This window comes from Vicugna pacos, chromosome X (assembly GCF_048564905.1).
Source record: "Vicugna pacos chromosome X, VicPac4, whole genome shotgun sequence".
Taxonomy (NCBI): Eukaryota; Metazoa; Chordata; class Mammalia; order Artiodactyla; family Camelidae; genus Vicugna; species Vicugna pacos.
The window spans coordinates 58,132,410-58,159,925 of record NC_133023.1 but is presented as its reverse complement, the minus strand read 5'-3'; the positions used below and the strand labels follow the sequence as shown (position 1 = coordinate 58,159,925).

General features: G+C 41.2%; 1 protein-coding gene across 2 annotated transcripts; it reads right to left on the bottom strand.

Annotated features, from left to right (window-relative positions):
- Nucleotides 1–24,806, bottom strand: PBDC1 (polysaccharide biosynthesis domain containing 1). Of its 2 annotated transcripts, XM_072955854.1 has the most exons (9): nucleotides 24,717–24,806; nucleotides 17,702–17,835; nucleotides 11,869–11,984; nucleotides 5,851–6,114; nucleotides 5,702–5,767; nucleotides 4,427–4,486; nucleotides 3,753–3,893; nucleotides 2,703–2,814; nucleotides 1–389 (listed from the first exon to the last, which is right to left on the bottom strand). In XM_072955854.1, exons 4-9 carry the CDS (start codon nucleotides 5,878–5,880, stop codon nucleotides 181–183), a joined length of 618 nt encoding a protein of 205 aa, XP_072811955.1. In that variant the 5' UTR covers nucleotides 5,881–6,114; nucleotides 11,869–11,984; nucleotides 17,702–17,835; nucleotides 24,717–24,806; the 3' UTR covers nucleotides 1–180. The 2 variants fall into 2 exon arrangements, with proteins under 2 accessions (XP_072811955.1, XP_031527446.1); XM_031671586.2 differs by lacking the exons at nucleotides 11,869–11,984; nucleotides 17,702–17,835; nucleotides 24,717–24,806 and having other exon boundaries at nucleotides 5,851–6,974.
- Between the last annotated feature and the right edge of the window lie 2,710 nt (nucleotides 24,807–27,516).

Genomic DNA, 27,516 nt, shown 5'->3' with positions numbered 1-27,516 from the left:
GATGATTAGGCTAGAAAGATGTCCTTCTGCATGTCCTTCCACTGAACAAGGAGATACATTTAACCACAGGGGCCTGTGGAAGTAGCATCATGGTACTTATAGGCTCAGCTGAGTCACATCTTCTAGAGTGCTGTTCCTGTCTACCTTACATAGCTGCTTCACCACTTTTGTTGATTTCTTTTAGGCTTTCTCTTTTTCTCCTCCTTTGTCAGTTTTCTCTTTTTCTCCTTCTTTGTTGGCTCCTTTCTCTTCTTCTCCTCCACTGTCAGCTCCTGTCTCTCCATTATTGGCTCCTTTCTCTTCTTCGTCCTGAACACTAGTATAAACTGCTTTGTTATAACCTTCCCGGTTGCGAGCAATTTCAATGGCAAAAAATTGTATCCTAGGGGCTGAAAGGTGAATAAAACTGATTATTGTTCAAGTCACAGTTACTTCTCTAAACCTACTGGAAATCTATTGACAAAGCTGAACTAACATGCAAATCATTCCAGTATAGTCATAGCTTCAGAGATGTGGAATTTTTTTTATTGAAGTATAGTTGATTTACAATATTGTGTTAGTTTTGGGTACACAGCAAAGTGATTCAATTATATATATATATATTTTTTCCAGATTATTTCCCATTATAGGTCATTACAAGATATTTAATATAGTTCCCTGTACTATACAGTAGGTCCTTGTTGTTTATCTATTTTATATATAGTAGTGTGTATATGTTAATCCCAAACACCCAATTAATTTATCCCTCCTGCTCCCTTTTCCCTTTGGTAATCATAGTTTGTTTTCTATATCTGTGAGTCTGTTTCTGGTTTTGTCAATATGTTCATTTGTGTCATTTTTTAAGACTCCACATATAAGTGATATATAATGTCTGTCTTTCTGACTTACTTCAGTTAATATGATAAACTCCAGGTCCTTCCATGGTGCTGCAAATGGCATTATTTCATTCTTTTTATGGCTGAGTAGTATCCCATTGTGTGTATACACACACACACACACAACTTTATCCATTTATCTGTAGATGGACATTTAGATTGCTTCCACGTCTTGGCTACTGTAAACAGTGCTTCTATGTGTGGAAGCACTAACTTGGGTTAACAAACTTTGATTTGTAATGATTGCTTATAACAAATCATATTCTCACCTTTATGTATTCTCACCTTTATGTAAGCACATAAGAAATGTATAATCAAAACCAATGCTTTCTATATTTGTCTTTATACTGCTACTTCAAAGCAAAATGTCTAAGAGCACAAAAGACTAAACTCTCAATACCAGTCACTACCTTATCTATGGAACTTAGCTCAGTTGCCTTGAAGCTGCTTTGCTAGCAGGAATCTGCTATGAACTGTCTTCTTGCTGTAAAAAGCAGAGACATGCTTTGCTCACTTTGCTTAGTTCGAGGTCATAGATTTAGGGCTGCTTGTGCTTATGGAAAACCATAACTCATTCCTTGCCCTGACTGGCAGGACATGCTTCGCTTATCAGGCATAGGTGGATAGCGTAGGCTGCTCTTGCTCACAGAAGACTGTGACTTAGACCTTAGCTAGGAACAGCTGAGCTGCTTTGCATGCTTAGACGATTTCTGATCAGAGTATGGAGACTCTGTGGTGGTCTGGGTTTTCATTATCAGTTATTCGGAACACTGTAACCTTGCTCATGATTGTTTGAGGCTTAAAATAACCGTCTGTACTATCAATATTGTAACCTTCTAAGTATAAATTAAGATTATAATGTTTCTATTTTTCATGAACTGAAACTGCAAACTGCTGACCTGCATCCCTGCACGTATACCATGCCCCTTACTTATTCCTATGACATATTTCACTTTGATTCTTTGTTTGACTATTCTCAATAAATACAAGAGCTTTGGAGGAGCTCAGGGAGTCAGTCTCCAGCTCCCTCTCACTCTCTTGACCTGATAAAGTCTTGAGAAATTTCGTTCTTCCATGGTAGGACTTTTGCTGGACAAAACCCACGATGAACAGAACCCACATCTAAGAACACTGTGGTTCATGTATCTTTACGAGTTATAATTTTATCTAGATATATGCCCAGAAGTGGGATTGCTGGATCATATGGTAACTTTATTTTTACTTTTTTAGGGAATGACCATACTGTTCTCTATAGTGGCTGCACCAATTTACATTCCTACACCAGTGTAGGAAGGTTCCTTTTTCTCCACATTCTACCATTTATTATTTGTAGACTTTTTGATGATGGCCATTCTCACTGGTGTGAGGTGTTACCTCATTGTAGTTTTTATTTATTTTATTTTTTTAACATTTTTTATTTACCTCATTGTAGTTTTGATTTGTATTTCTCTAATAATTAGCAATGTTGAGCATTTTTTCGTGTGCCTGTTGGCCATCTGTATGTCTTCTTTGGAGAAATATCTATTTAGGTTTTCTGCCCATTTTTCGATTGGATTTTTTTTTGATATTAAGCTGTATGAGCTGTTTGTATATTTTGTAAATCAGTCCCTTGTCAGTCTTCTCACTTGCAAATATTTACAGATGTGGAATTCTAATCCTATGTTAAATGAGGCTGAAAATACTCAGTTACTGAAAAAAACAGTATCATGACCTTTAAAGATATAACAAATAAAATGATTCCCAAACTATCTATGTTACCAATTCATCAGTAAAACCAGATTCCTCACTCTCTTTATACAGAAACGATGCCAGAGGCAAGAAACTCACCAAAGATGGTGTTTTCCTCAGTGTATCCCTGAGAACAATTCAGTCGCAGCAAAGTACCGTAGTTGAAGTCTTCTACAATACCATCAAACTTCAAGCAGAATGGCCTCCACTTCTACAGAGGCAAAAAAGATGCCTTAGCTAAAAAAATGCAGGAGGCTGGTGAAGTTAAGGCCAGGAGAGCAGCTTCCACTTCCTCAGCAAGGAAAATAATCATAGTGAAAGAGACTAGGGTTGAATTGATTGCTAGTTTCACTAGCGGCTAGTTGCTGTGTTATCTATTATATCGTTAGGCTGGTATTTCCCAACATGAACACTATTTTAATCTGATGAAAACTTAAACCTTTGACTAGAGAATTAAAATTTAATTTCTTAAATGGATTCTCTGTTTTAAGTTATTGGCTAATTCAGCCCAAAATAGTTATTCATCTTCAATGAAGCACAAATGAGACAAAGAAGGCAGGAATTTGGCCCAAATTGCTAAGTTAAGAAAGAAGTCCATTAAGTAGAAGTAATTTTCCAAAAATCAGTGACAGCCTGCTAAGAGTTAAAAGCTTACATTCCTCATAAGCCAAGGGTCTATTCTCAAGGAAAAAAAATTCTCTGTAAGAATTTTAGTGCTCTGTAAAAGTATAAGGTAATCAAGTAAGCAATGCAAAACACAAGTTTTAGGGCCTGTGATAATATGAACTTAAATCCAGAGAATCCAAACAAATTTCTGTACCCTATTTGCCAACCCCCCATCTAGACCTTCTGGATAAACTACTCACATAGGTAAATTTATTCCTTCTCCCCCGAAAGGGCTGAGGGGATAGGAATGAAAGGTCCAAGTCAAAAAGGAGAAAAAAATTAATTCAATGAACATGAAAAATCCATAAACCAGAAAAACATTCATTTAATAATTTACTTACAGTTGATTATAACTACGTAAAAGCCCTGGTTTTTTACATGTTTGCTTTAAACCAAAAAAAAAAGTCTAAATGTATAAAAATGTATCACAATCAATAACTGTTTGCCAGATATGAGGCAATATTTAAAAGAGAGAATTCTCACCTCTTTAGCTGATTCTGATTTGAGCTCTTCTGGGTCCAATACATCTATTCTGAGTTTCTCAAAATTTTCCCGAAACTCAGAATAGATTTGGTCATCCACTTTGGTGAGTTTCAGGAGCTGTGGATCAACTGATGAAATCAGCTGCCAGAAAATAAGGCAACAGATGCTATTCTCTAAATTTACTACATTTCTATCCCCCCTTCCCCAGCAAACCCTCATGGTTCTCAAGGCAGAAGAGTTCATTAGCAAGTATAGACAGCCTAGGTCCCAGATGAAATCGTAACATAACTTTAAAGGGCCATAATATACTACAGTCCCTTCCACCAATTCAAACTCCTTTGGCCTTAGTTAGTAATGCCTGGCTATTGCCCTCTGTGAACTGTTCATTCAGTTAACAAACATTTATTTAGTGTCTACTATGGGCCAGGTACCCTTTTTCTGGTTAGCAACAGAAGAACACTGTGCAAAGAAGCACAACTCCTCACTGTCAAAACAAAATTCTCTTTCACGCCCCTGTTCTCTGTGGACAAGATCTCACAGTAATACAAACTATCTCCAAAATACAACTGTTTAACTTGCTGAGAATGGTGATTAGCAGAGCATCATACACTGAATGTTTAATGTTTAAATTAAACATGTTAAATTCTGCTCAATAATGAAGACAGACAACTCACTCTGTAGTAGACTTCGGCATGCTGCATTGCTCTCATGGCCCAAGCCATCTCAATATCAGGCTGCAAAGGAGTGAAGAATGCCAAGTCAGAAATCTCCCAATCTTGCTACCAAAGAACAAATTAAGGAAGTCTGTGGATGTCTAGTTAATACTGAGGAGAGCTACCAAACTGCGTGTTACTGTCAAAGGGTAAAAAGTAGACTAGTACGTTTGGGCCATATAATAATTTTTTTGTCTTTATGACAATCTAAAGAAGCTACCTACACAGTATAATAAACAAAATCAGCCACTAGCCATGTTTTCCCAGCAACTAGTGAAAGCAGAGATTACATGCAGCTGTAGATAAATCACCTTCTCAGGACTGAGTTGAATCATTGTAAAACTGAAATAGCCACATATACCATTGAGTTGTTCAGAAGCCAAAATAAGATAACAGAAGTGAAATTACTCTTCACTTTTAAAACTGTAGTATGTCATAATCATTTGTGTTTATCAGATAGCCAATTCCCTATACTACAACACTTAGAAATGAATCAGTATCATGAAGCAGGCTAGGTTATAATAAGCCATACCAAGTACCTGTTCCATTAGAATCTCCCACTCCAAAGTGACGGATCTATTTCACTAACCCCAGAAAAAAAATTGCATTTTTGCCTCCATGCCTTAGACCATGCCGTTTCCTGACTGCCAAATCATGTCCTTTGTCCGCCTACACTTTGAAGATCCAGTTTAAGATCCACTTACTCAGGGAAGTATTCCTCTACTGTCTGTGTCCTTAGGGGTTTCTTCTTTGGCTAAACTCCTTTGGATCTTATGCCCTGATCCACTAATCTAGCATACATCATACTCCTATTTGAGTGTTATTACTATTTTCATGTTCCTGTGTCTTGTACCTCAAAATACATCATGTGCTTTCTCCTTAAGGATCTAAACCAGATATACCATAAGCCAGTGCAAGTTTACTGCACAATGGAATCACTCAGAGACCTTGAAAAATATTGATTCCTGACTCGGGATGGACTGAGACCTGAACATCAGGATATTTAAAAGCTTCCCAGGTAACTCTAAAGTGCAGCAGTTTGGGAACTACTCCTACTGGCGTTAGTCCTGCGTTTGCGGACCAAAAAGATTAGGATGAACTAAAAGGAGCCGTTTCCAGCAGACATGGAGAGGGTCTACAGAAGACCTCGGGGTAGGAGGTTAGAATTTCGTGGCGGGCCCTGCAGACATCCCAGGATAGCTGGGAAAGTGGGAGCTGTGGGTGAGTCATACTCACATCGTTGCCATAAGACTCGGCTGGGAGAGAAAGAGCGTGTGCCACTGACACTAGTTCCCCGGAAACCTGGAAAAGGAAAAAGGAGGGAGAGTTCAAGGCTCGACCCAGCTCAACCTCCCCACTCACCCGACCCCCGAGCTGCGTCTCACCGGCTCATCAGTTCCACTAGTCGCCTCCATGTTGCAGCTTACGAAGCGTGGCCCCAGTTTCCCGGAAATGACTTTTTTTTTTTCGTGTTTCTTCCGCGGTTAGTTGAAAAGGGAGGGCGGAGCAAGAGTGGCATTCATCCGGCTGCCGCTGCGCCTGCGTGCACCCTCCCTCGCCTGGAGTCAGTACTCCCTGGCCTCTCCTCACCCGCCCATCGCAGACTCAAAGGCGTGGCTTTGTTGCTTAGTTTGGGATACTTAAGGGATCTGAGGTGGTTGAATAATCAGTAATATCGGTTGTGAACAAGGAAAAGACCAAGTTAAAATAATGCAACTGTCACATCCCCGCTGCGCTGAGTGCCCCGTAGAGATTCGAATTCACACTCTCCATTTGTGCCTGCACGCGCATACGGACACATATACACACCAACACTTCCCAATACCCCAAATTAGGCTGTAAATCACCAACAGGCGTGCTGCTAGGCAATGGAGTGAAGAGACTGAAGAATTTAGTCCCTGCCTTGGCAGAACTAGATAACAATGAGGGAGCAGAATAAGTGGTGAGCACATCCTAGCATCATATACTATGGTACACAAACAGGGGATACCCAAGTTGTCATGAAAGGCAATTAGCCAAGTAGCCAAATCAGGTAGGGAAGGACATCCCAGGCAGAGGGTATCTCACGTGCAAAGGCGTTGAAGAATTAAACATGGCATCTTGCTGGAAATTTAAAAAACAGATGGAGTAAAAGTGTAGTCATGTTGATTTGGTGAGGAGCAGAGAGGCTTTGTATGCAGAATATGAGGGAGTTGAGATTTTACCCTAAAAGCAATGGCCTTTAAGTAGACCAGCTTCATGATCAAACTTAAATTTTAAGGTCACCAAAACAATGAGTTTTACAAGATGTTACTGTTACCATTGGGGAGAAACTGGGTAAAGGGTATATGCCATGGTACAACTGCATGTGAATCCACAATTAGCTCAAGATAAAAATTTTAGTTTAAAAACACTTCGAAGAAAATGTAGGAAAATTGTTGATAACTTAGGAGTTGAAGAGACTAGAGCAAGACAAATGATATAGTATTCATTAGAGAAAAAAGGCACAGTCAACTACATAAAATTAACAATTCAAAGTGACAAAAGATAGCATAAACAAAATCTAAAGGTAAATGATTAATTAATAAAATATTTGCAAGTCTATAGCAGGAGTGGGTGTAATTTATATAATGAACAAAGAGTTCTTACAAATTTTGTAAAGTCAACTCAATTTAAAAATATGCAAAGGGTATGAATAGTCCATTCACTAGTTAACAAACTCAAAATGTCCAGGAAGCTTATGAAAAGAAGCTCATTCTAATAGAAGAAAATAAATTACAGCTAAATGTAGCTATCTTTTGGTTCTCTTAAGATTAGCAAAAAGTTTCAAGTGTGATAATATTTAGCTCCTAAAGGGGATGTAGGGCTTGGTGGAAATGGATATCGTTAAATCTCTTTGTGTGTAGGTATGAGAAGTAACCTGGTAATGTATACAACTAAAACTAAGGATACTCTTCAACCCAGGAACCCTATGACTGGGAATTTATTACAAGAACTAAGAATGTTTATTGCAACATTGTGAGTAGTGGCAAAAAAATTAGAAACACAGTAAATATTCATAAATAGGGAAATAGTGAATTAAATTGAAGTGTAGACATACCATGGAATATTTTGTGGCTATTAAAATGAGTGAGTGTTGTGTCTTTGAGGAATTGCTAAGATTCCTCTAACTTGGAGGAATTGCCAAGAGAGAAAAGCAAGTTGCAGATACAACTCAGGTTATAACAATGGTTACCTGGGATTTATTGAAGGACAGGAACAGCAGTAGTGAAACATTTGTAAAGTAACCTCTTGTCTCATAGACCAAATGAGAAGCTTCAAGTATAGGAAAGGCCTAGTTTGCACAGGTTAGTTTAATAGCACATGCTCATATTTCTACCTTCCTAGAAAGTGATCCTCATTCCCAGGCATAAATAAGGCATAATTGAGCATATTTAGAGGACATGCCACTCTGCTGGTGTTCTTCCTGTGGCAGACCTTAGGAAATCCACTTACCAGCTATGTGACCCAGGGCTGAATACTTAACTTCTTGTCTCAGTTTCCTCACATGCAAAATGGGAACAACAGCAGTACCTACCTTATAGGGTTGTTTGAGGATTAAATGCATTAAAATGTGTAATGTGCTTAGAATTATGCCTGGTACAAAATAAATGCTAAATAATAGTTGATACCTGTTGTTGTTGTTGTTTTAATCTGGACTATTAAAATAGTCTTTTTACTCAGTCTTCTTTTGTCTCTCCTTCCATCAGTCTACTATCAGACCTCATAGAATTTGTGTAATGAGGATAGGATCATCAAAGGAAAAGACAGCGGCAAAGACAGACTCCAGGGAGGACCCTGGATCCCTAGGTTAAAGCCCTCCTTAGTTACTCCTTTTTGTCTGCTTCTCTGAGTTTTGTCTGATTCTCAGGGTTAGTACGATTTATCTGATGCCCTTTCCTTTCTATTTCCTGCTTTAAGGATTATTCTATGGTGTTTATAATGTGTGATGGATAATAGGAGAAAGAAGGAGCTCTGAGAGTGAAGCCTCAGGGCATCTAGCTCCAATTCACCAAACATATGGACAAACAGAAGAAAGATAGCACAAACCCTCTATTATGCAAGCTGAGGGAATTGGAGGCTTAGGAAAGACCAGCAAAAGAGAAGTCTACAGCTTTAAAACTTTTCCCCATGCTACTAATCTCCTAGGAAACCACAACACCCACCCTCTAGGATATATTATGGGATTAGCTGGTGGTTTCTAGGATGGAGCTGAAAAAAGTTCTTGTGTTACATCCCTGACTCTGACATAGGTGAACTAGATAGGCAGGTTTACTCTCTGAAAGTGTACCAGGACTAATATATCCCCTGCCTACTTACTCTTCTTGTCTTTGCCTCTTAGCAATGTCCTAAAGTCAAGGGACACAAGGTATGACAGACAAGAAACTAGTTTCTTAGCCTTTGAAATGTAAAAAATTTGTTTTCTACAGATTGATGAACTTCTATAGAAGGGAAGCCCCTGTTTGGAATCAAGGCAAGTGATGAGTATTACCTCTCTTAAAAATCTTTCATAATTTCATAAATAATTATTATCCTATTGCTGTTTAATTGTCTTTTAAAGACTTACATCTGCGGGTTAACATTTTTCTGCCACTGTCTATTGTCTGTTTGGCTGCTTTTTACTTTGAAGTATCTGTTTGTGTACTTCATTCATTTTTCTAGTGGGTTTTATATTCTAAATAACTTTATTATTACTTCCTCTTCATTAAACTAATATGTGGTCATTGTTGAGATTTTCAAAATGTCACAAATGCAAAAGCAAGGGGAAAATCTATTCATGACCACACACTATTATTATTTTGGTGGACTTCAATGGTTTTTATCCAATGTTCATATTCTCTATTAATTACAGGTAGTTTAGATAATTACACACATATGAACTCACACATATAATGAACCCAATATTTCAAATGCAGTGTCGTATTCATGTCATGAAAACTCTTCAAGAATAATATTTCTAATGTTTGTCAAAAAATCCACCTACTAACGATCCATATACCATCATTTACTTACTTTTTAAAACACCTTTGTTGTGGTATGGTTCCTGTAAACTAGATATTTCAGATGTACAATTTGATGAATTTTGATACTTAACACTGATGAAACCACCACCACAATCAAGATAGCTAACATCTCCATCAGTAACCAAGAGGTGCAATTTTCTAATTCCGAATATGTCCCTCCCCAACCTCTTTCCGCTGGTAACCATAAGATTGTTTACTATGTCTGTGAGTCTGTTTCTGTTTTGTAGATGAGTTCATTAGTGTCCTCTATTTTCTTTCTTTCTTTCTTTCTTTTTCTTGAGATTCCACATATGAATGCTATCATAGGCATTTTCTTTCTCTTTCTGGCTTACTTCACTTAGAATGACGATCTCCAGGACCGTCCATGTTGCTGCAAATGGCACTATTTTATTCTTTTTTCTTTTTATTGAGTAGTATTCCATGGTATAAATATACCACAGCTTCTTTATCCAGTCCTCTGTAGATGGACATTTGTGTTGTTTCCATGTCTTGGTTATTGTAAATAGTGTTGCCGTGGACATTGGGGTGCACGTATCTTTTTGAATTAAGGTTCCATTCCCTCTGGATATATGCCCAGAAGTGGGATTCCTGGGTCATATGCTAAGTCTATTTTTAGCCTTTTGAAGAATCTCCATACTGTTTTCCACAGTGGCTGCACCAAACTGCATTCCCACCAGCAGTGTAGGAGGGTTCCCTTTTCTCCACAGCCTCTCCAGCATTTATCGTTCATGGACTTTTGAATGGTGGCCATTCCGACTGCTGTGAGATGATACCTCACTGGAGCTTTGATTTGCATTTCTCTGATAACTAGCGATATTGAGCATTTTCTTAGGTGCGTATTGGCCATCTGTATGTCTTCACTGGAGAATTACTAGTTTAGGTCTTCTGCCCATTTTTGGATTGGGTTGTTTGCTTTTTTCTTACTAAGTTGTATGAGCTGTTTATATATTCTGGAGATCAAGCCTTTGTCAGTCGCATCATTTGCAAATATTTTCTCCCATTCTGCAGGTGGTTTCCTTTGCTGTGCCAAAGCTTGTAAGTTCAATTAGGTCCCATTTGCTTATTTTTGCTTTTATTTCTATTGCCTGGGTAGACTTCCTTAGGAGAACTTTGCTAAGATTTATGTCAGAGAATGTTTTTCCTATGTTTTCTTCTAGGAGTTTTATAGTGTCTTGCCTTATATTTAAGTCTTTAAGCCATTTTGAGTTTATTTTTCTGTATGGTGTGAGGGAGTGTTCTAACTTCACTGATTTACATGCTGCTGTCCAGTTTATCATTGTCTTTTAAAAATTTTTATTGACAATATTGAAAATTATTTTTATTGAAAAGGTTATGTATTGCATATATCAAAACAAAAAAAATATGTTTTAAGTATACAGTGAAACGTGTCCTTCCCAACTTAGTCTCCCATCTACCTAGTTTACACCCCACACACAGGTAATCATTGTCTTTTGCTTCTTCTGTAAACTTCAAGTGTGTGTGTCTTCAGGTAAGACCGTAAGGTCCCACCCATTTTTCCATTATTTTTGCACAGAAGACAGTATACAGTACACACTTCTGTGAAGATTTTAGATCACTTACTGTATCTTTTTCTCTCCATGTCAGTGTATAGAACACTTCCTTGTTCTTTTTTAGAGCATCATTGTATTGTACCATAATTTATTGAGTGAGTGCTCTAATAATGATAGACTTTGGGCTTCACTATTACATAACAATGCCGTAGTGAATACCCTGGCACATATGTTATTTCAAACATGTATAGGTACCGGCGTGTCTGTAGGATAAACTTGCAGAAGAGGAATTGCTGGGTCAGAGGCTTCATGAATTCATAATTTGATACATTTCCGACATTGACTTCAACAGTTGTACCACATTATACACCCACCAACAAAACAAGACAGTTCCCCACAGCCTCACTAATGGAGTATTTTATCAACTTTTGAGAGTTTTTGCCACTACCATTGGTAAAAAACGTCTTCCGTTTCTGTTTATGGGTTTCCAAGTTAAAATGGCCTTTGATGAAGAGTCCTTGGTGCTGGCTCTCCCAACTTCTGACTAAAATAACCCAGAAGAGGGCGAAAGCTTGCAACAACCCTGAAAACTGAAACTAACAATGAACACATTGACAGAATGTGTGAAACACTGCTGCAAACCCTAAAGGAAGTAATGTGGTTCCCAAATACTGAATATTCACTGTATGTGGGAGAAAATATATATGTGTGCCCCGCCCTCCCCACTCCCCACGTATACGTGCACCTATTACTCCCCCTGAACACTTCACAGTGATCCCATCAGTATGGTATTATGAGCCACATGAGACAAGTAAAGAAACTGGCTCAGAGAGCTCAAGGGTTGACTCACCTTAAGGATATATAACAAGAGGCAGGGCTGAGGTTCAAACACAGGCTTCTAGGACTCCAAACTGGAACTGTTTTCAATACTCAACATGCTTTCTCTCGCTCTCACGCTTCTGACTCCTGTTGCAAGAACACAACATTTGGACCAATTAGAAAATTTGCCAACTCAAATTTCATGAGTCCTGATTTCTTTGTTTTATTGAAGTATAGTTGATTTACAACATCATGTTAGTTCAGGTATACATCACAGTGATTCAGCAGTTTTACAGATTATAGTCCATTAAAAATGATAACAAGATACTGGTTATAATTCCCTGTGCTACACAATATGCCCTTGTCGCTTATCTGTTTTAGACATAGTAGTTTGCATGTCTTAATCTCATACCTCTCATTTGCACTTCCTCCCTGCCCTCTCTCCTTCAGTAACCACTAGTTTGTTTTCTAAACAGAAAGTCTGTTTCTGTTTTGCATATACATTTGTCTTATTTTTTAGATTGAGTTCTGATTTCTGAAGTACTAGTTCACAATGCTTTTTCTTCTTCTATCCCATCCCACCTCTAATACCTTCCTTACTACATCCAAACAGAAATTAGAACTTGGAAACTCAAAATATGTGTGCAAAATGGCAGGTTGGACAAAAGGAGGTAATAGCTGTGCGTATAACAGGGAGGGGACCATTGCGTCCTGGCAGATGGAGAAGATATCCAATATAGTAAGAATGGTTAACATTCATTGAGGTTTTACAGTGGGTCGGGGAATATGCTAAGTGTTTTCTAGGCAATAGCTCATTTCAACAGCTTGGCAGGGTACGCACTTTATGATTCCCTTATTGTAGATGAGGAAATAGAAGTGTGAAGAGGTTAAATTACTTGCCCATATCAGTTAAAGATCGATGGAGTGGGGACATTTTGTAAAAAGAACTTTGCTCTGAGACAGGAGATGTCTCTGATGTGGATGCTCACTGACATTGTAGCTTTGTACAAGTGGATTCCCCTCTCCCTATGTCAGTGTCCCAACCTGAAAATCATACCATTCTGTGACTTCTGAGACTCTGAGGTAATTGGGGTTAGAATTCAGAATTTGGAGGCACAGTCAAGCATGGATAAACCTGGAAGAACATACAAAATGTATTTGCTCAAAACACTGACCTCACCTGCACCTCCACATTCACTTAACCTGCTTCAAAGCTTTCCCATTTGTTCCCCTACTCATGGGACTGACTCTCCTTCCTTCCCAACTTGCAGATACGAGTTAAGGTCGACAGAAAATAGATAATGCAGAAAATGAAGGAAATTCCAAAAAGATGCTGCTTTTTGAACCACTAACCTAAGCTCTTTTGGGCTCCTGCCATCTGTGGGAGTTTGAGAGGTGTGGAGAGCCACCCATAACGGCCTGAGGTCAGGGGAAGGAAGCATTATTCTGGTAAGATGCTAAGTTTACCATGAGGGTTTTGTTCTCTTCCACTGGTGTCTAACGCCGCCAAGAATTAGTCACCTTGGATCATGGGCCTGACATCAATCATGATTTGGGGGAAGCTGAGGGACTTCGTATGCTGAATATTAGAGAGTTGAGACTTTACCCTAAAAGCAATGGCGAGCTACTGAAGGCACCCAAGTAGACCAGCCTCACGATCATACTTAAATTTTAAGAAGGTCACTAAAACGCTGTGTGGAAGATAAATTTGAGGAAGGCAAAACTGGAGGCAGAGTGACTAACTTGGAGGCCCTGGGTGATGAAAACCTAAGCCAAGGCACTGACACTTGAGATGGACTTTGATATTAATAAGAGAAAGAGAATCAATAGGACTTTTTTTTTTTTCGACTAATTGGATATGGAGGATAAAGGAGAATGAGGAGTCCAGGATGACTCCCAGGTTTCAGAATAGGATTGGGGGATAAATGTCATTGAGCTAGAAAACACTGGAGGAGGGATGATGAGTTTAGTTAAGGAGTTGAGTCTGAAGAGCCTATGGGACATTCAGAGTTGACTTGTCAGAGGGAGATCTGATCAGAGATGTAAATCTGATAGTTGATACTTCAGGTTTGATTGAGCTGCCCCAGGGAAACTATGAAGAACTATACAGACACAGGGAGCAGCAGGCCAAGGACACAACTATTTATGAAGAAGAAAGGATTATTAAAACAAACAAACAAACAAAACTTAAAGACAGGAGTTTTACCAGTGAGACATCAGCAAAAAGAACCAAGGGAGAGCCTCACAGAAGCCAAACGGTAAGAGAACTTCCAGGAAGAAGGGGTGAACAGTATCCAATACCCTGGGTTGAGTTACCCTAAGCCCAGGAATTTTGCAAGGTCATTGACAACCTTACAAGAGCAGTTTTGGTGGACTGGTGGGGACATCAGTCAGATGGCAGTAGGCTGAGAAGGGAGTGGGAGTTAAAGAAGAGATGACAATGACTGTAGAACGTTCTTCCAAAGACTTGCAGTTGGAAAGAGACATGAGGGACTTTTAAACATTGTGGTAAAATACACAGAACTGGAAAATGTATCATGGTAACCATTTGAAAGTGTACAGTGCAATAGAGTTAAATATATCCACATTGCTGTGCCACAGATCTCCAGAACCTGTTCTTCGTGCAGACTGAAACTCTATACCCATTTAACAACAACTCTTGATTTTCCCCTTCCCCTGAGCCCATGGCCACCACCACCTGACTTTCTGTATTTATGAATCTGACCACTTTAGGTAACTCAGAGAAGTGGAATCATATAGTAATGGTCTTTTTGTGACAGGCTGATTTCACTTAGTGTAATGTCTTCAAGATTCATCCATGTTATTGCCATGTGGCAGTATTTCCTTCCTTTTTAAGGCTGAATAATATTCCATTGCGTGTATATGCCACACTTTGTTTACGCCATCAATGAACATTCGGGTTGCCTCCATCTTTCGAATATTGTGAATAATGTCGCTATGAACATGGGTGTGCAAAGATCACTTTAAGACCCTGCTTTCAATTCTTTTGGATTTATGGACTTCTTCAGAAATAGTTCTGCCTTTAGGGTGCTACTCTCTGTGTCTCCACAGTCCTTCATAGTTTCCCTGAGGCAGCTCAATCAAACCTGAAGGATTGCTGGATCATACGGTCATTCTATTCTTAGTGGTGTGAGGAACCTCGGGGACTTTTTTAAAATTAGTATTTTAGGTTCCAAGAGACTTAGGTGTAACTGGGGAATTGGCCTTATACGAAAGACTGTCCTGGAGAGTGAGCCAGGTGTATCTCCAGAGAAGATGAATGATGAGAGGCAGCATAAACAGGAAATTGAGGTGTTCCCGCCAGGTGCTTTCTGCTTCCTCTATGAAGCACGAGAAGGCAGCTGAGAGTAAGAGGGGATGTGTTAAATTCTGGTCTTGAGAAGAATGCTTTGAGAAGTCCTGCACAGCAGCTCGGAGGAGAAGGAGAACCAATCTAATGAGGAGATGGATGGAAGTTTTCAGGGAACAGCTGAAAATAGAGGACACGATTCTGCAAGGGTAGCCAGTCTATACGGAAGCCAGAGGTCTGAATGTAAACTGGGTCATCCACATGGATACTGAACGTTAGTGAACATGGAGGCCTGACCAGGAGGTCAACAGACAACAGTAAAATGGAGGGATGGGCTCAAGATGGCGGCCAAATCGATGCATGACAAGTGAATATGGATACAATTCCCAGAAACACAACTGGCCTTTTACCTGAGGAAGCACTTCGGTAATTTGCTCTATGTAATATTTTGGGTACACTCATCACCTTTAAATTAAAAAAAAAATCTGTTAAGATGTATAGTATGTGCCTGGTTTGTTTGTTAAGATTATTTAAATTTGTTTTAAATAAGGGAACTTCTCACTACTCAAGTAGTCACAGCCTCAGATACTTGCAGAGACCAGGAATTGGGTCCTCCCGAGATTGGAAAAGCTATCTGCTTCTGTATCCCAAACAGCAGGAGATAAAACTGTCACCCAGATCCTTTCCCATTGCCAGGCAAGGGAATCAGCCCAGGCCGAGGTATCAGAACAAGCACTGGCCTTTGCACCCACAGCTATTGTTTCAGATGGACTCAAAGTAGCTGGATATTAAAATAAGGGGAAGAGGAACGTGCCAGGAACAAAAGGCAGTACATAAAAGGGGAGAGTTGGTGGACTTCAAGAACTCTACTGAGGAAAGACCTTTTGGTGTGGGGAAAGAAAACTGGAGATGGAAGTCCACTGGGACGTTTCTCTCTCTTTTCTCGGAGGGTGCCACTGAGCTGACCTGCAGCTCCCTCCTTAGACAGGTCATGTAGATGCGCCAAGGGTGGAGCCAGAGGCACCTCCGATCCCGGCTAAGGTGCCGAGGTATCTGTAATGCCAGGGATAACAGGGGTGTGGAGAAGATGAAAGCTATGACTGCTGGAGCTAGGGCATCATGAGGTAGACGAAGGCATCTGACATGTAAGGAAGGCATCTCACATTATTGACTGTAACTTCCTCAGTTGCAAGGCAGTTGGGTGAGTGCTGCTATCTGCAGGTGGTGAAGCCATGGAGATATTCCCTAAAAATATGGATCACATGGTCTTGCTGGCTGTCGGACTATATGGGGAAGGCAAATTTGAAGGACCCTGACACTGGTCATTAAAGCCTGGGAGGGAAAAGAGGGCTATGGTCAGAAACCGTGTAAGTTAGTCTATCATGAAAATACAAAATCTGGATGGTAAAAGTGTTTGCTGTGACAGGTGTAGTTCATATAGGGGTTGACTCATGCCATCTTATAAGGCTGTTTCATGTGAAAACAGGATGTCAGAGATGACATCTCAAGTGATCGCATCCACAGGGTGTGTTCTATGGTCAGGAGGAAACGCAACAGTGACCCCAGGATGCCTCCCCAGATTCCAGCTTGTCCCAGAAACCTCGGAGCAACATAGCCTCAAAATACACACAGCAAAAATTGACAGAATTACAAGCATAAATAGGCAAATCCATTAAGAAAGTGAGACACTTTAACACGTCTCTCAGCAATTGACAGCTCAAACAGCTGGCAACTTAACAAGAATTTAGAAGTTTTGAGCCACGTGTGAACAAGCTTGACTTAATGGATGAATCTTGAATCCTGAAACCGACAATTCCATAATCCACTTTATTCTCAAGCATCCCTGTGACATGTACAACAAACATACAATAGAACCTGACAAAGTGTATCCCCCAAAACATAACAGGCCAACTCATGCAGAACAAGCTAGAAGCCACAATTGATATGCAGTAGGGTGTCCCAGGACAATGAGGTCAGTGAGATATAAAACATGAATTGAGATGCAAAGTAGGCAGACTGTCTTCAGGGGCGTGGTTCTTATGGACAGCGTGGCAATTGCACTACAGACACGAAAGCAAGTTGGCCTTGAAACTTGGGAAAGAAAGCTTGGAGGAAAAAAACTGGGGCTGTGGTCAGAAGTTGTGTGCGAGAGTATTTCGTGAAAGCAGAAAACCTGATTTACCAAATGTAACAGGGAACAGGTAAAAGAGCTGGCCTGTGCCATCACACTGAAGCTGTCGCATGTGAGAGCGGTGATCATACTCCGGGACTGTTTTGTGGTCAGGGGAAAGCACAAGGGTGCCATCCTGGCCAACCCGACGCAGTTGTTACAGGAGGTGACACAATGCACTACGTCCCTTTTGACACGGGGCCTCACAAGTGCCTGAAAATCTTGCTCTGTCTTGGGGCGCACTGGCCAGCAGGGGTTGATATCATGACAGAGACACCACCAATACCTGTCCCTTACCGAAAGGTATAGCCATTCACTGCTCTCCATAAGTCCCTCTCAGCTTTGTGTCATGGCCACAATCCCACCTCCACCCTAACCCCTCACCATCAAAGGCAGCTTTATCGTTCCCAGGGGTGCTGGGATAAGATAGTGCTGCCAGACTGGCCATGGACTCCAGCTATGGTTCTTTTGTAGCTGATGAACAGAGGTGCTTCTCAGGAAGGAAAACTGAAGAAAATCTGAAAAAAAAAAGAGAGAGAGAGAGACAATGAACTTATTGACAAAAGAGAAACAGACTCACAGACATAGAAAACAAACTTGTGGTTACCAGTGGTGGGGGTGGAGGGATAAATTGGCAGTTCAGGATTTGCAGACATTAACACTATACACAAAATAGATAAAGAGCAAGGTCCTACTGTATAGCACAGGGAACTACATTCAATACCTTGTAACAGCCTTTAATGAAAAAAGAATATGAAACCGACAACATAACGCCATTTGCAAGCAACATGGATGCTCCTGGAGAATGTCATTCTAAGTGAAGTAAGCCAGAAAGAGAAAGAAAAATACCATATGAGATCGCTCATATGTGGAATCTAAAAAACAAACAAACGAACAAAAACAAAGCATAAATACAGGACAGAAATAGACTCATAGACAGAGAATACAGACTTGTGGTTACCAGAGGGGCGGAGGGTGGGAAGGGATAGACTGGGATTTCAAAATTGTAGAATAGATAAACAAGATTACACTGTATAGCACAGGGAAATATACACAACATGTTATGATAAATCACAGAGAAAAAAATGTGACAATGAGTGTGTATATGTCCATGAATGACTGAAAAATTGTGCTGAACACTGGAATTTGACACAACACTATAAAATGATTATGAATCAATAAAAAATGTAAAATAAAAAAAAAGAAATTACAGAGAAAAAAAAATCCACAAATGACAAATGCTGGAGAGGCTGTGGAGAAAGGGGAACCCTCCTACACTGCTGGTGGGAATGCAGTTTGGTGCAGCCACTATGGAAAACAGTGTGGAGATTCCTCAAAAGACTAGGAATAGACTTACCATATGACCCAGGAATCCCACTCCTGGGCTTGTATCCAGAAGGAAATCTACTTCAGGATGACACCTGCACCCCAATATTCATAGCAGCACTATTTATAATAGCCAAAACATGGAAACAGCCTAAATGTCCATCAACAGGTAACTGGATAAAGAAGCTGTGGTATATTTATACAATGGAATACTACTCAGCCATAAAAACCAACAACATAACGCCGTTTACAGCAACATGGATGCTCCTGGAGAATGTCATTCTAAGTGAAGTAAGCCAGAAAGAGAAAGAAAAATACCATATGAGATCGCTCATATGTGGAATCTAAAAAACAAACAAACGAACAAAAACAAAGCATAAATACAGGACAGAAATAGACTCATAGACAGAGAATACAGACTTGTGGTTACCAGAGGGGCGGAGGGTGGGAAGGGATAGACTGGGATTTCAAAATTGTAGAATAGATAAACAAGATTATACTGTATAGCACTGGGAAATTTACACAAAACGTTATGGTAGCTCACAGAGAAAAAAAATGTGATAATGAATATGTGTATGTTCATGTACAACTAAAAAATTATGCTCTACACTGGAATTTGACACAACATTGTAAAATGATTATAAATCAATAAAAAATGTTAAAAAAACAAAAAAAAGAATATGAAAAGGAATGGATGTACACGTATAACTGAATCACTACGCTGTACACCAGAAATTAACACAACATTGTACACCGACTGAGCTTCAATAAAAAAGGAAAAACAAGTGGGAATAAACAATTCCATGAAGAAAGAAAAGAAAGAAAGAAAGAAAGAAAGACAGACAGACAGACAGACAGACCACTCAGTGTACATAATACCAGCTAGTGATAAACTTAGACCTTGAACTGAAGGCTTAATTCCTCTATTTAGTGTTTTTACACGGGGTGTCTTTACTTTCTTTCTTTAAAAAAAAAAGTATTGAATGGGAAGAAAAATACCTAACTTGTGGAGTTATTCTGAGATTAGTGGTATAGTATGTGACATAACCTAACTTAGGAGAGCTGTTCAATTTATGGAAACTATGCTCTTATTTATCATTATATTAAGCAGCTGTATAAAGAAATGATGGGCTGCTCCCTGCTGCCACCTGCAGCACAACCAAGGGTCAGAAGTCCTGCATGAGTCCTGGACACTGTGCCAGGGACCACGAGACAATTCAAGCTCCTTGTCCAGAATAAAAGGGGAAAAAAAAGATGGAAAATTGAAAGCAGCAATGTCTTATAAATGAATGGAATCTTCAGAATATGGGATGGGCCCCATCAACAGAATTCACAGGTAAAATCTGCTGTCTCTAAGGGGAGCTGGCAGGCAAGGTGGGCCCTTCAAACCTTACGTAGTTAGGAAGCATGTAGGTCTGGAAGTAGCGACACTTTTCCTGTGTAGGTGTTGGGGATCCAGAACTTCTAATACTTTGAGCAACAGGCAATACAGTCATGAAAGAGATGAGGGAGGTAGCCGTGCAGACTTGTGCGGAAAGAATGTTCCAGGCTGAAAGAACAGATGGTGCCAAAGCCCTTACTTTAGGAGCAGAAAGGATGCCACTGTAGCCAAAGGGGAAAGAGACAGGAGGAGAGTGAGGAGAGTACTAGGAGGTGAGGTAAGAGAGGTAACTAGTGGCCAAATCACATATGGCCTTGTGGACAATTTTAAGGAGTCTTAATTTACCGTGAATGAAATGAAAACTGCTGGTTTTGAGCAGGGGCATTATATGATCTGATTGTATGTGTTAATAGCATTATTCTGGCTGCGGGACCGATTATCAATGGGGCAGTTTGGTGGGCAGCAGGGAGGCTGAACAAAGCAGGGAAAGAAGTCAGGAAACAATTCCAGTGATGTAGGGGAAAAACTGATGGTGGCTTGGAGCAGGATGGTAACAGTGGAGGTGGGGGGAAGTGGTCCGATTCTGGACATATTTTGTGAAAAGAGTTCATGGATTTCCTGACAGGTGGAAAACGAGGGGTGAATGAAAGAGCAGGGTGAAGGAACACTCTCAAGTCTACGGCACGACAAACTGGGAGGAGAGGAGAGCACTGCCATCGCCCTGTGATGGGAAACGCTGCAGGTGAAGGTTTGTAGGGGAAGATGGGGGAGTTCAATTTTAGACTTGTTAATTCGGGTTGACTCTTGTGCAATTTTCTCAATAAAAAACTGAGAGTAGGTCATCGGCTAAGAGTGAGGATGGAAGAGGCGGTGTTGGAAGTTTGAAGAGAGAAAACAGGTTGTGAAATAGGAGAGCAGGCAGGGCTAGGGGCATGAGAGAAATGAGTCGTTTGAGGATTTGGACTCACAATCTGGCGGAAAGATGTTTTAGTTCAAACAGAGACACTGTGTGTTCCAAGTTCAGACAACGTTCATTCTCTATGATCCAGGTATCTGAGTCGGCAAGTGGAGGGGCTGCCCTCCTCACCAGTTCCCCAATGGGTAGGAGATTACATCTAGGATCACGTTAATACTGTTCGGTCTACCCGAACATCGGTACTTACTCAATGTAGTAAGTACACCAGGCAATGTCTTCCTCCATTCCACCCCCAGATGGAGAGACTGCCTCCCTTTTACCTGAATTCCATTTGCCAGGGAGGCTGGACACTCTGCAACAGTTCTGAGCCTCCCCTTAGAGCTCCTGGCATCGTATGGAGAATTAAAGAGATGTTTCTGTCTGTCTGCACTGCTGTGAGCTGCAGCGGTGGCCAACCTGAGTTTCCTGTAGTTTCCCTCTTCCTTGAGCTCCATAGCGCACCATGCTTCCTAATCACTATTCCCATCAGCAATCCCTGGAGCAGAGTTCCATGTAACCACTGAACCTCAATGAGGATAATTTAAAAATTTTCCTGAGAATCAGTGGGGTGCATCCTGTTGGTGGTGACGACAAAGGCTATCTTTGGGGATACTGGTTGCCCCACAGATTCCACAGAGGCCTTACACTGCTGGAACCTACGGAACTGAAGTTTTAGACACACTCTGGCCAGAAGGGCTGGAGTTTAAGGAGCAGCATTCACACTCCTGTACTGCCTGGACATGCTGCAGGTATGATACCTCCTCTAGGTGTACATGCTACTCGTTGCCTTCTCCATGAAGTTTGGGAAGATAACAAGGGCCATGGAGGGGCCTGGGCACTCCCTCGATTCAACAGAGTCCCCTACCCACACCTCAGTCAATGGTCGGACACAATTTGTTTCCTCCTTAGCCTTTTTGCCAAAAATATAATAAGGAACACACCCCACACATCTTACAAAGTAAACAGGAAGCTTCCCGGCAAGAAGCCCCGTATGTCAAAGAAACCAGCAGTGTGTGCTCTTTAATAGTAGTTTAGTCATTCAGCACATATGGTATTTTACAAACACAAAATTTTAGGCCACCCCCCGCCACACACACCCCCACACCACATTTGGAGAGCCACAGTGACCTTATTAATTGGCAGTTTAGTAATATGATCACCCAGGAAAGTCATTCAGAACAAAGCAATCTCCTCCAACATTTCAGAAGATTGTTTTAAGTTATTAAAGGTGATCATATGCTGCTGCTCCCCTTGGTCACTGAGTACATGCCATTCAGGCAGAGAATACCATGAGATTGTCCCTTGGCTCTCTTTTCACTCAAGAAAGAGAGCCTCCAAGTTCAATCTGTCCAGACTCAGCATTTCTGGAATGGTACTCAGGAGGAAGAAATGGAGTCTGACACAATTTCTCTCTTCATCACCGTTACATTCAGGCAAGTATTTGAAAAAGATAAACAGAGTCAGGGCAATTTAGAATTCTATAGCCTGTCAGCTCTCAGGAGTCGGGACTTTAAAGACCCTAAAGCTGCATCGAATCAATAGCTCTGCTCACCTAGGACACATGGAAGTGCAGTATAGAGCCTTGGGACTCAAAGGACGGTCCACGGATCAGCCTGGCTGTATTTGTCCAAACTCAAGTAAGTCTCTTAAACTAAGCCCTAGTTTCCTCATATGTAAAATGGAAGTAGAGTGCCAGTGTTCCCATGTTACTGTGAAGATTAAATGAGGGAACATGAAGAAGGCCCTTGGCACAGGGGCCCGCCACATGGTAAACCCCGAATGGATGTAGCCAATTATTGTTGCTGCTGTTGTTACTATGTAAATCATACCATGGTAGACATTTCATCCTCCTCTAACCTCCCTTCCCCCCTGTCTCTACAGAGAATTCTGTCTCTAAAATAATGTAGCTAAGTTATATGCAGAGTATGGATAACCCTAAAGCTCAGTGCTCGGAACATACAGGACGAATCCTGTCATGGCCTGTATTGGGAGAAAAGGCAGGTGCTGATCAAAAAAAGAATCGACAGTCATAGTCACCTGCAGCCTGCCATCCAACACAAGAGGGCTAAATCTTGCCACTACCCTGGCCTAAACCAGCCAGAGTCCTCGATATTCCCCCTCAAGTAGGTAGGTGCCCTCTAACAGGGCATCAGGGACTCTTTTCAGTATCTATCTAACACTACAGCAACCAGTCCCACACTCTCCACCCCCCCCCGCCCAGCTTGAGACCCTCAGGATATTAGTTTGGTAGTAAAACTGGATCTCATTGTGGCCATTCTCTCTGAAGTCCTACTTTTCCAATTTCCCTTCACTGCGCACCTCACATCTACAAAAGGAGAACCAGAGCTAGTGATGAGTCTATAGCCTTTCAACTCCCCTCTTTCCTCCAGACCCAGAATAACTGAGGAGATCCTACTGCTGTCTACCACAGAATATGCACCCATGCACGCATGCATTCTTTCCCTCAGTTTGTGATGCGCTTGTCAACATGGTTTCACCTTCATGCTGACTACACGATTCCTTAAAATATCACAGTTGTGGTCACTACATAGGACCTACTGCATACTCTGGGCCCATTCCAAACTCTTACCTGGAATCAAAATTCCACTGGCTTTCCAGTGATAGTACTGCAGGTCTGTGACATACTCCACCATTACAGCAAAGCAAAGCCTCTTACTGACCTAATCTGGAAAGATAAGATCCTAGGACCCATAGAGAAAGGAGACCAGGAGGGAAGGCAGGCCACAAAGAGGAAGGGAATCAGGCTTCTCCACCCTCTGTACTCTTCGGCGTTCAGTGGAAAGGGGACTTCAATTAATCTAGGTGCTCAAGGCACTACACTAGCAGCCGTTGTCCAGGTCCTGACCCACTCAGGCCTTCCATCAGAATTTTATATTCTGATTCTACTTTTGAGAGTCTAGGAGCTACTGCAGGGAATGAAGCAGCAAAACAGATCCATATTTTGTGTTCATCTAAGCCTCTGTATTAATAAGGCATGGAACAATGTAAAACCAGGAAACAGCTTTTATCCTTATCAATGCCATCAAAGCCATACAGGACCACTCCTAATGTCCTCAACTGTCCTTTCCTTGAGGAGGCCGAATCCGGCCACCCAGTGAAAACGACTACACATCCACCACATTTCTCTCCGGCATATCGCCCCGTTTTATTTTCTTACTGTCACTTATCACCACCTGGAATTAACTCTGTAACTTATTTAATGTCTCCACCCACTAGAAGGAATGGCCCCTGAGAACAGGGCCCTTGTGTTCTTAAGCGTCTTGGGTCCCCAAGGTCTAAAACTGTCTGGTACATAATGGGTGCTCAATGAATATATCTGCGTTATGAATGAACAGATGGCTGGCTGGCTGGCTGGCTAGATGATACCCTTAAAGGGGGTTCCGGGATAGCTGGATGTCTCTTTCTCTCACTCAAGCAAGCACCCAGGCTGCGACCCACAAAGTCAAGGAAAAGCAGGAACCTCCCTCAAAATAGCTTGAAGGAAGGCCTAGACCACACAGCTGGCTTGGAAAGTCCGTACAGCACTAATGGCGCATGTCCACACGGTACTGACCGCCTCCATCTTCGCATTCCTCCTCTAGGTGACTCTTAGAATGGGTCCGAGGGCTAAATCCTCCTCCTCCTCCCCCTCCCCCTCCCCTCCTCCTCCCTCTCAATCTTCCCAGTAATGTCCGACACACGGGGAACATAAGAAACTGTCCACAAAATAAACTCACGCCACGGGTACGGAAGAGCAGACCGAATTCCGTACAACCCCAAGACGAACGACCACACTTCCCATCAGCCATTGGCGCGCTGCCGCCCCGGAACGCCGCGCTTGAACAGCCGGAACTTCCTGCTGCTGTTGCTATGGCTTCGGGGGCGGGACTTCGGGAGACTGCTCTCCCACCTCTCAATTGCGAATGCACTTCCGTGGTGCGCCCCCCGCAGTGACTGCTCCGTGGGCTCCTAGCTCTAGCAACTATCGCTTTTCCCTTCCCGTTTATCTCGCTCAGGTCCCTTAGGGGACTCCTCCGGGTCTAAGAACGGAAACTAGGCCGCTAAGAGAACGTCCTCTCAGGCCTTCTTTGTCGCTCAGTGAAATTTTGGCCGCTTGATGGCAGCGTGACTCCGTGCCCGCGCGCCACTCCGCTCTTTCCCCGCCCTACGTGTTTGAAAAAGAAGTGCTCCTCAGAGTCAAAACAAAAATTCTTTCTCTACTGTGGCAGGGCTGTGTTAGCGCGGCCTTGTAGTCCCACTTCTTTCCGTAAATCTCTGTGCCAATCTGATGGACAGAGAAGAGTGACAGTAAAATAGCTTTAATGTGAGTTTCTTTGATTACTAGCCTCCTTGTAAACGTTCTCGTATATGCCTTTTTTTTTTTTTAAAGCCATTGTGTTAAGTCTCCTGTAGGGCTTATGTTAACTTTCTTTTTTGTTCATGAAATGAATCTCAAGATGCTGAATGTATAAATGTTGAAAATTCAGAAAATACCAATAAGAAGGTAAACATCACCCCCACTGCACTACCCAGAAACGACCACTACTAGTTTCGTGTATTGCCTTTTATACCTGGTAGCATTGTTTTTCTTTTTGGTAGTATTTTCCCATTCATTAAGAGCCCTTCACAAACAATGTTTGAAAGAATTTCGTCTTATTCTGCATTATCAAGAACATGCCGTATCGACCACTTCGTACACTGATATTTTAAAAGTCTCCAAAACCATATGCTTTAAGCTTTCTCCTCTTTTCTCTTTCTTTTCTTAAGCTTTCTTCTCTTTCCCTTGGGGAAAAATTCCTAATAGTGTAACACAACTGTTTTTCTTCAGTAGAGTAGAACCAAGTACTGAATATAACAAAAAAGAAAGAGGGTCATAGGTATAGAAAACAAACTAGTGGTTACTAGTGAGCAGAGGGATTGTGAGAAGGGCACTATAGGGGTATGGTAATAAGGGGTACAAATTCTTAGGTATAAAATAAGGTATAAGGATATGTTGTCCAGCATGTGGAATATAGCCAGTATTTTATAATAAGTATAAGTAGAGTATAATCTTTCAAAATTGTGAATCACTCTATTGTACACCTGTATTTCTTCACCCTGTACCCCGTAGCTGATTCTTTATACACATACAAGTTAGAGAAACAGTGTCCTAAGGGTATTGCTTTCTTATTGAAAGCATTGTTAGTGATCTTGGCAAATGATTTAGACATCTGGAAAGAGGTTGTGCAATAATGAGACAGAAAGACAAAGCTTCATGCAGAAAGACATTTTAGTATTTTTAAAAGCAGAGATATATAGGAAAAATCTAAATGCAAAACAATGGATGAATAGGTCAGTTCATGTCTGCGGACGAATAAAACAGGATATTATGTGATCATGGATCATACTGATAAAACCTTCCTTCATCAAACTTTAATCAGGCTCCTCTGAACTTCTTCCACTAGACCTCCACCTTGACCTAACTTTAGCAAGAATCCTAAGTATAAAATTTTAGGGAGAATTCCTGGACTCTTGGTATCTGATGCAGTTCCTCATCCCCCACCCTTGATGACTAAATCCTTACCATCCTTAAGAGGAATCCTTTTAGGCCAGTTTAGCAGGAAGCTTCCTAACCTCAATGTCTTCTCTTAGTAATTTTCTGTCAACTGACCCCCTCACTCTAATTGTTTGGTATAAATCCCCAGCTCTGTTTGCCATATTCAGAGTTGAGCTCAATGTCTCTTCCCTAATGCAGTAGAATTGACCCCCTACTGCAAGAGTCTTGAAGAAAGTCTTCCTTACAGATTTAACTAGTATCAGAATAATTTGTCCTTAACACTGTGAAGAAATCAACAACCCACCACACTGGTATCATGATTACTTCATAGTGATAACATGTGAGCTACATAATATGCAGAAGGGAAAAGGCTTAGGACATACACACTCCATAGTCAGAATGTGGGCCATCTAGAAAGGTCAGCAGGAGAGAGACCAAGAGGTGTGGGGTGTTTAAAGTAAAAGTACATACATACTCCATAGACAGAGTGCAGACCTTCTCAGAAGGCAAGAGACAAAGACAGAGAGACAGAGTGACCATGAGGTGCCCCTTGTTAGGTTTTATGAGGTCCATAATTTCAAATGCTAACGAATAGGATTATTCCAACTACTTTGGGGAAGGGGATAGGGTTTCCAGGAATCGCCATGCCACCCCCCCCACCCCGCCGACATTCTGACTTTCATGGTCAGCCTAGGAATTATCAAGGTGCCTATGGGTGCCCCGTGAGGTTCAAGGTCTATAGGAATTCAAATCTTCCTCCATCTTGGTTATAAACAGTTTGTCCTGACCTCAATTGCTGTGTCATTCCTTCAATGGTTGTGCCCTGCCCCATTCCCTCCCACTTCAGTTAGAAAAATAACAAGAATAAATTCAAGTAAAAATCTTCTCAAGGCTATAACAAATCTTGTCAAACAATGAAGATGAAAAACAGTTGTGTTACACTATTAGGAATTTTTCCCCAAGGGAAAGAGAAGAAAGCTTAAGAAAAGAAAGAGAAAAGA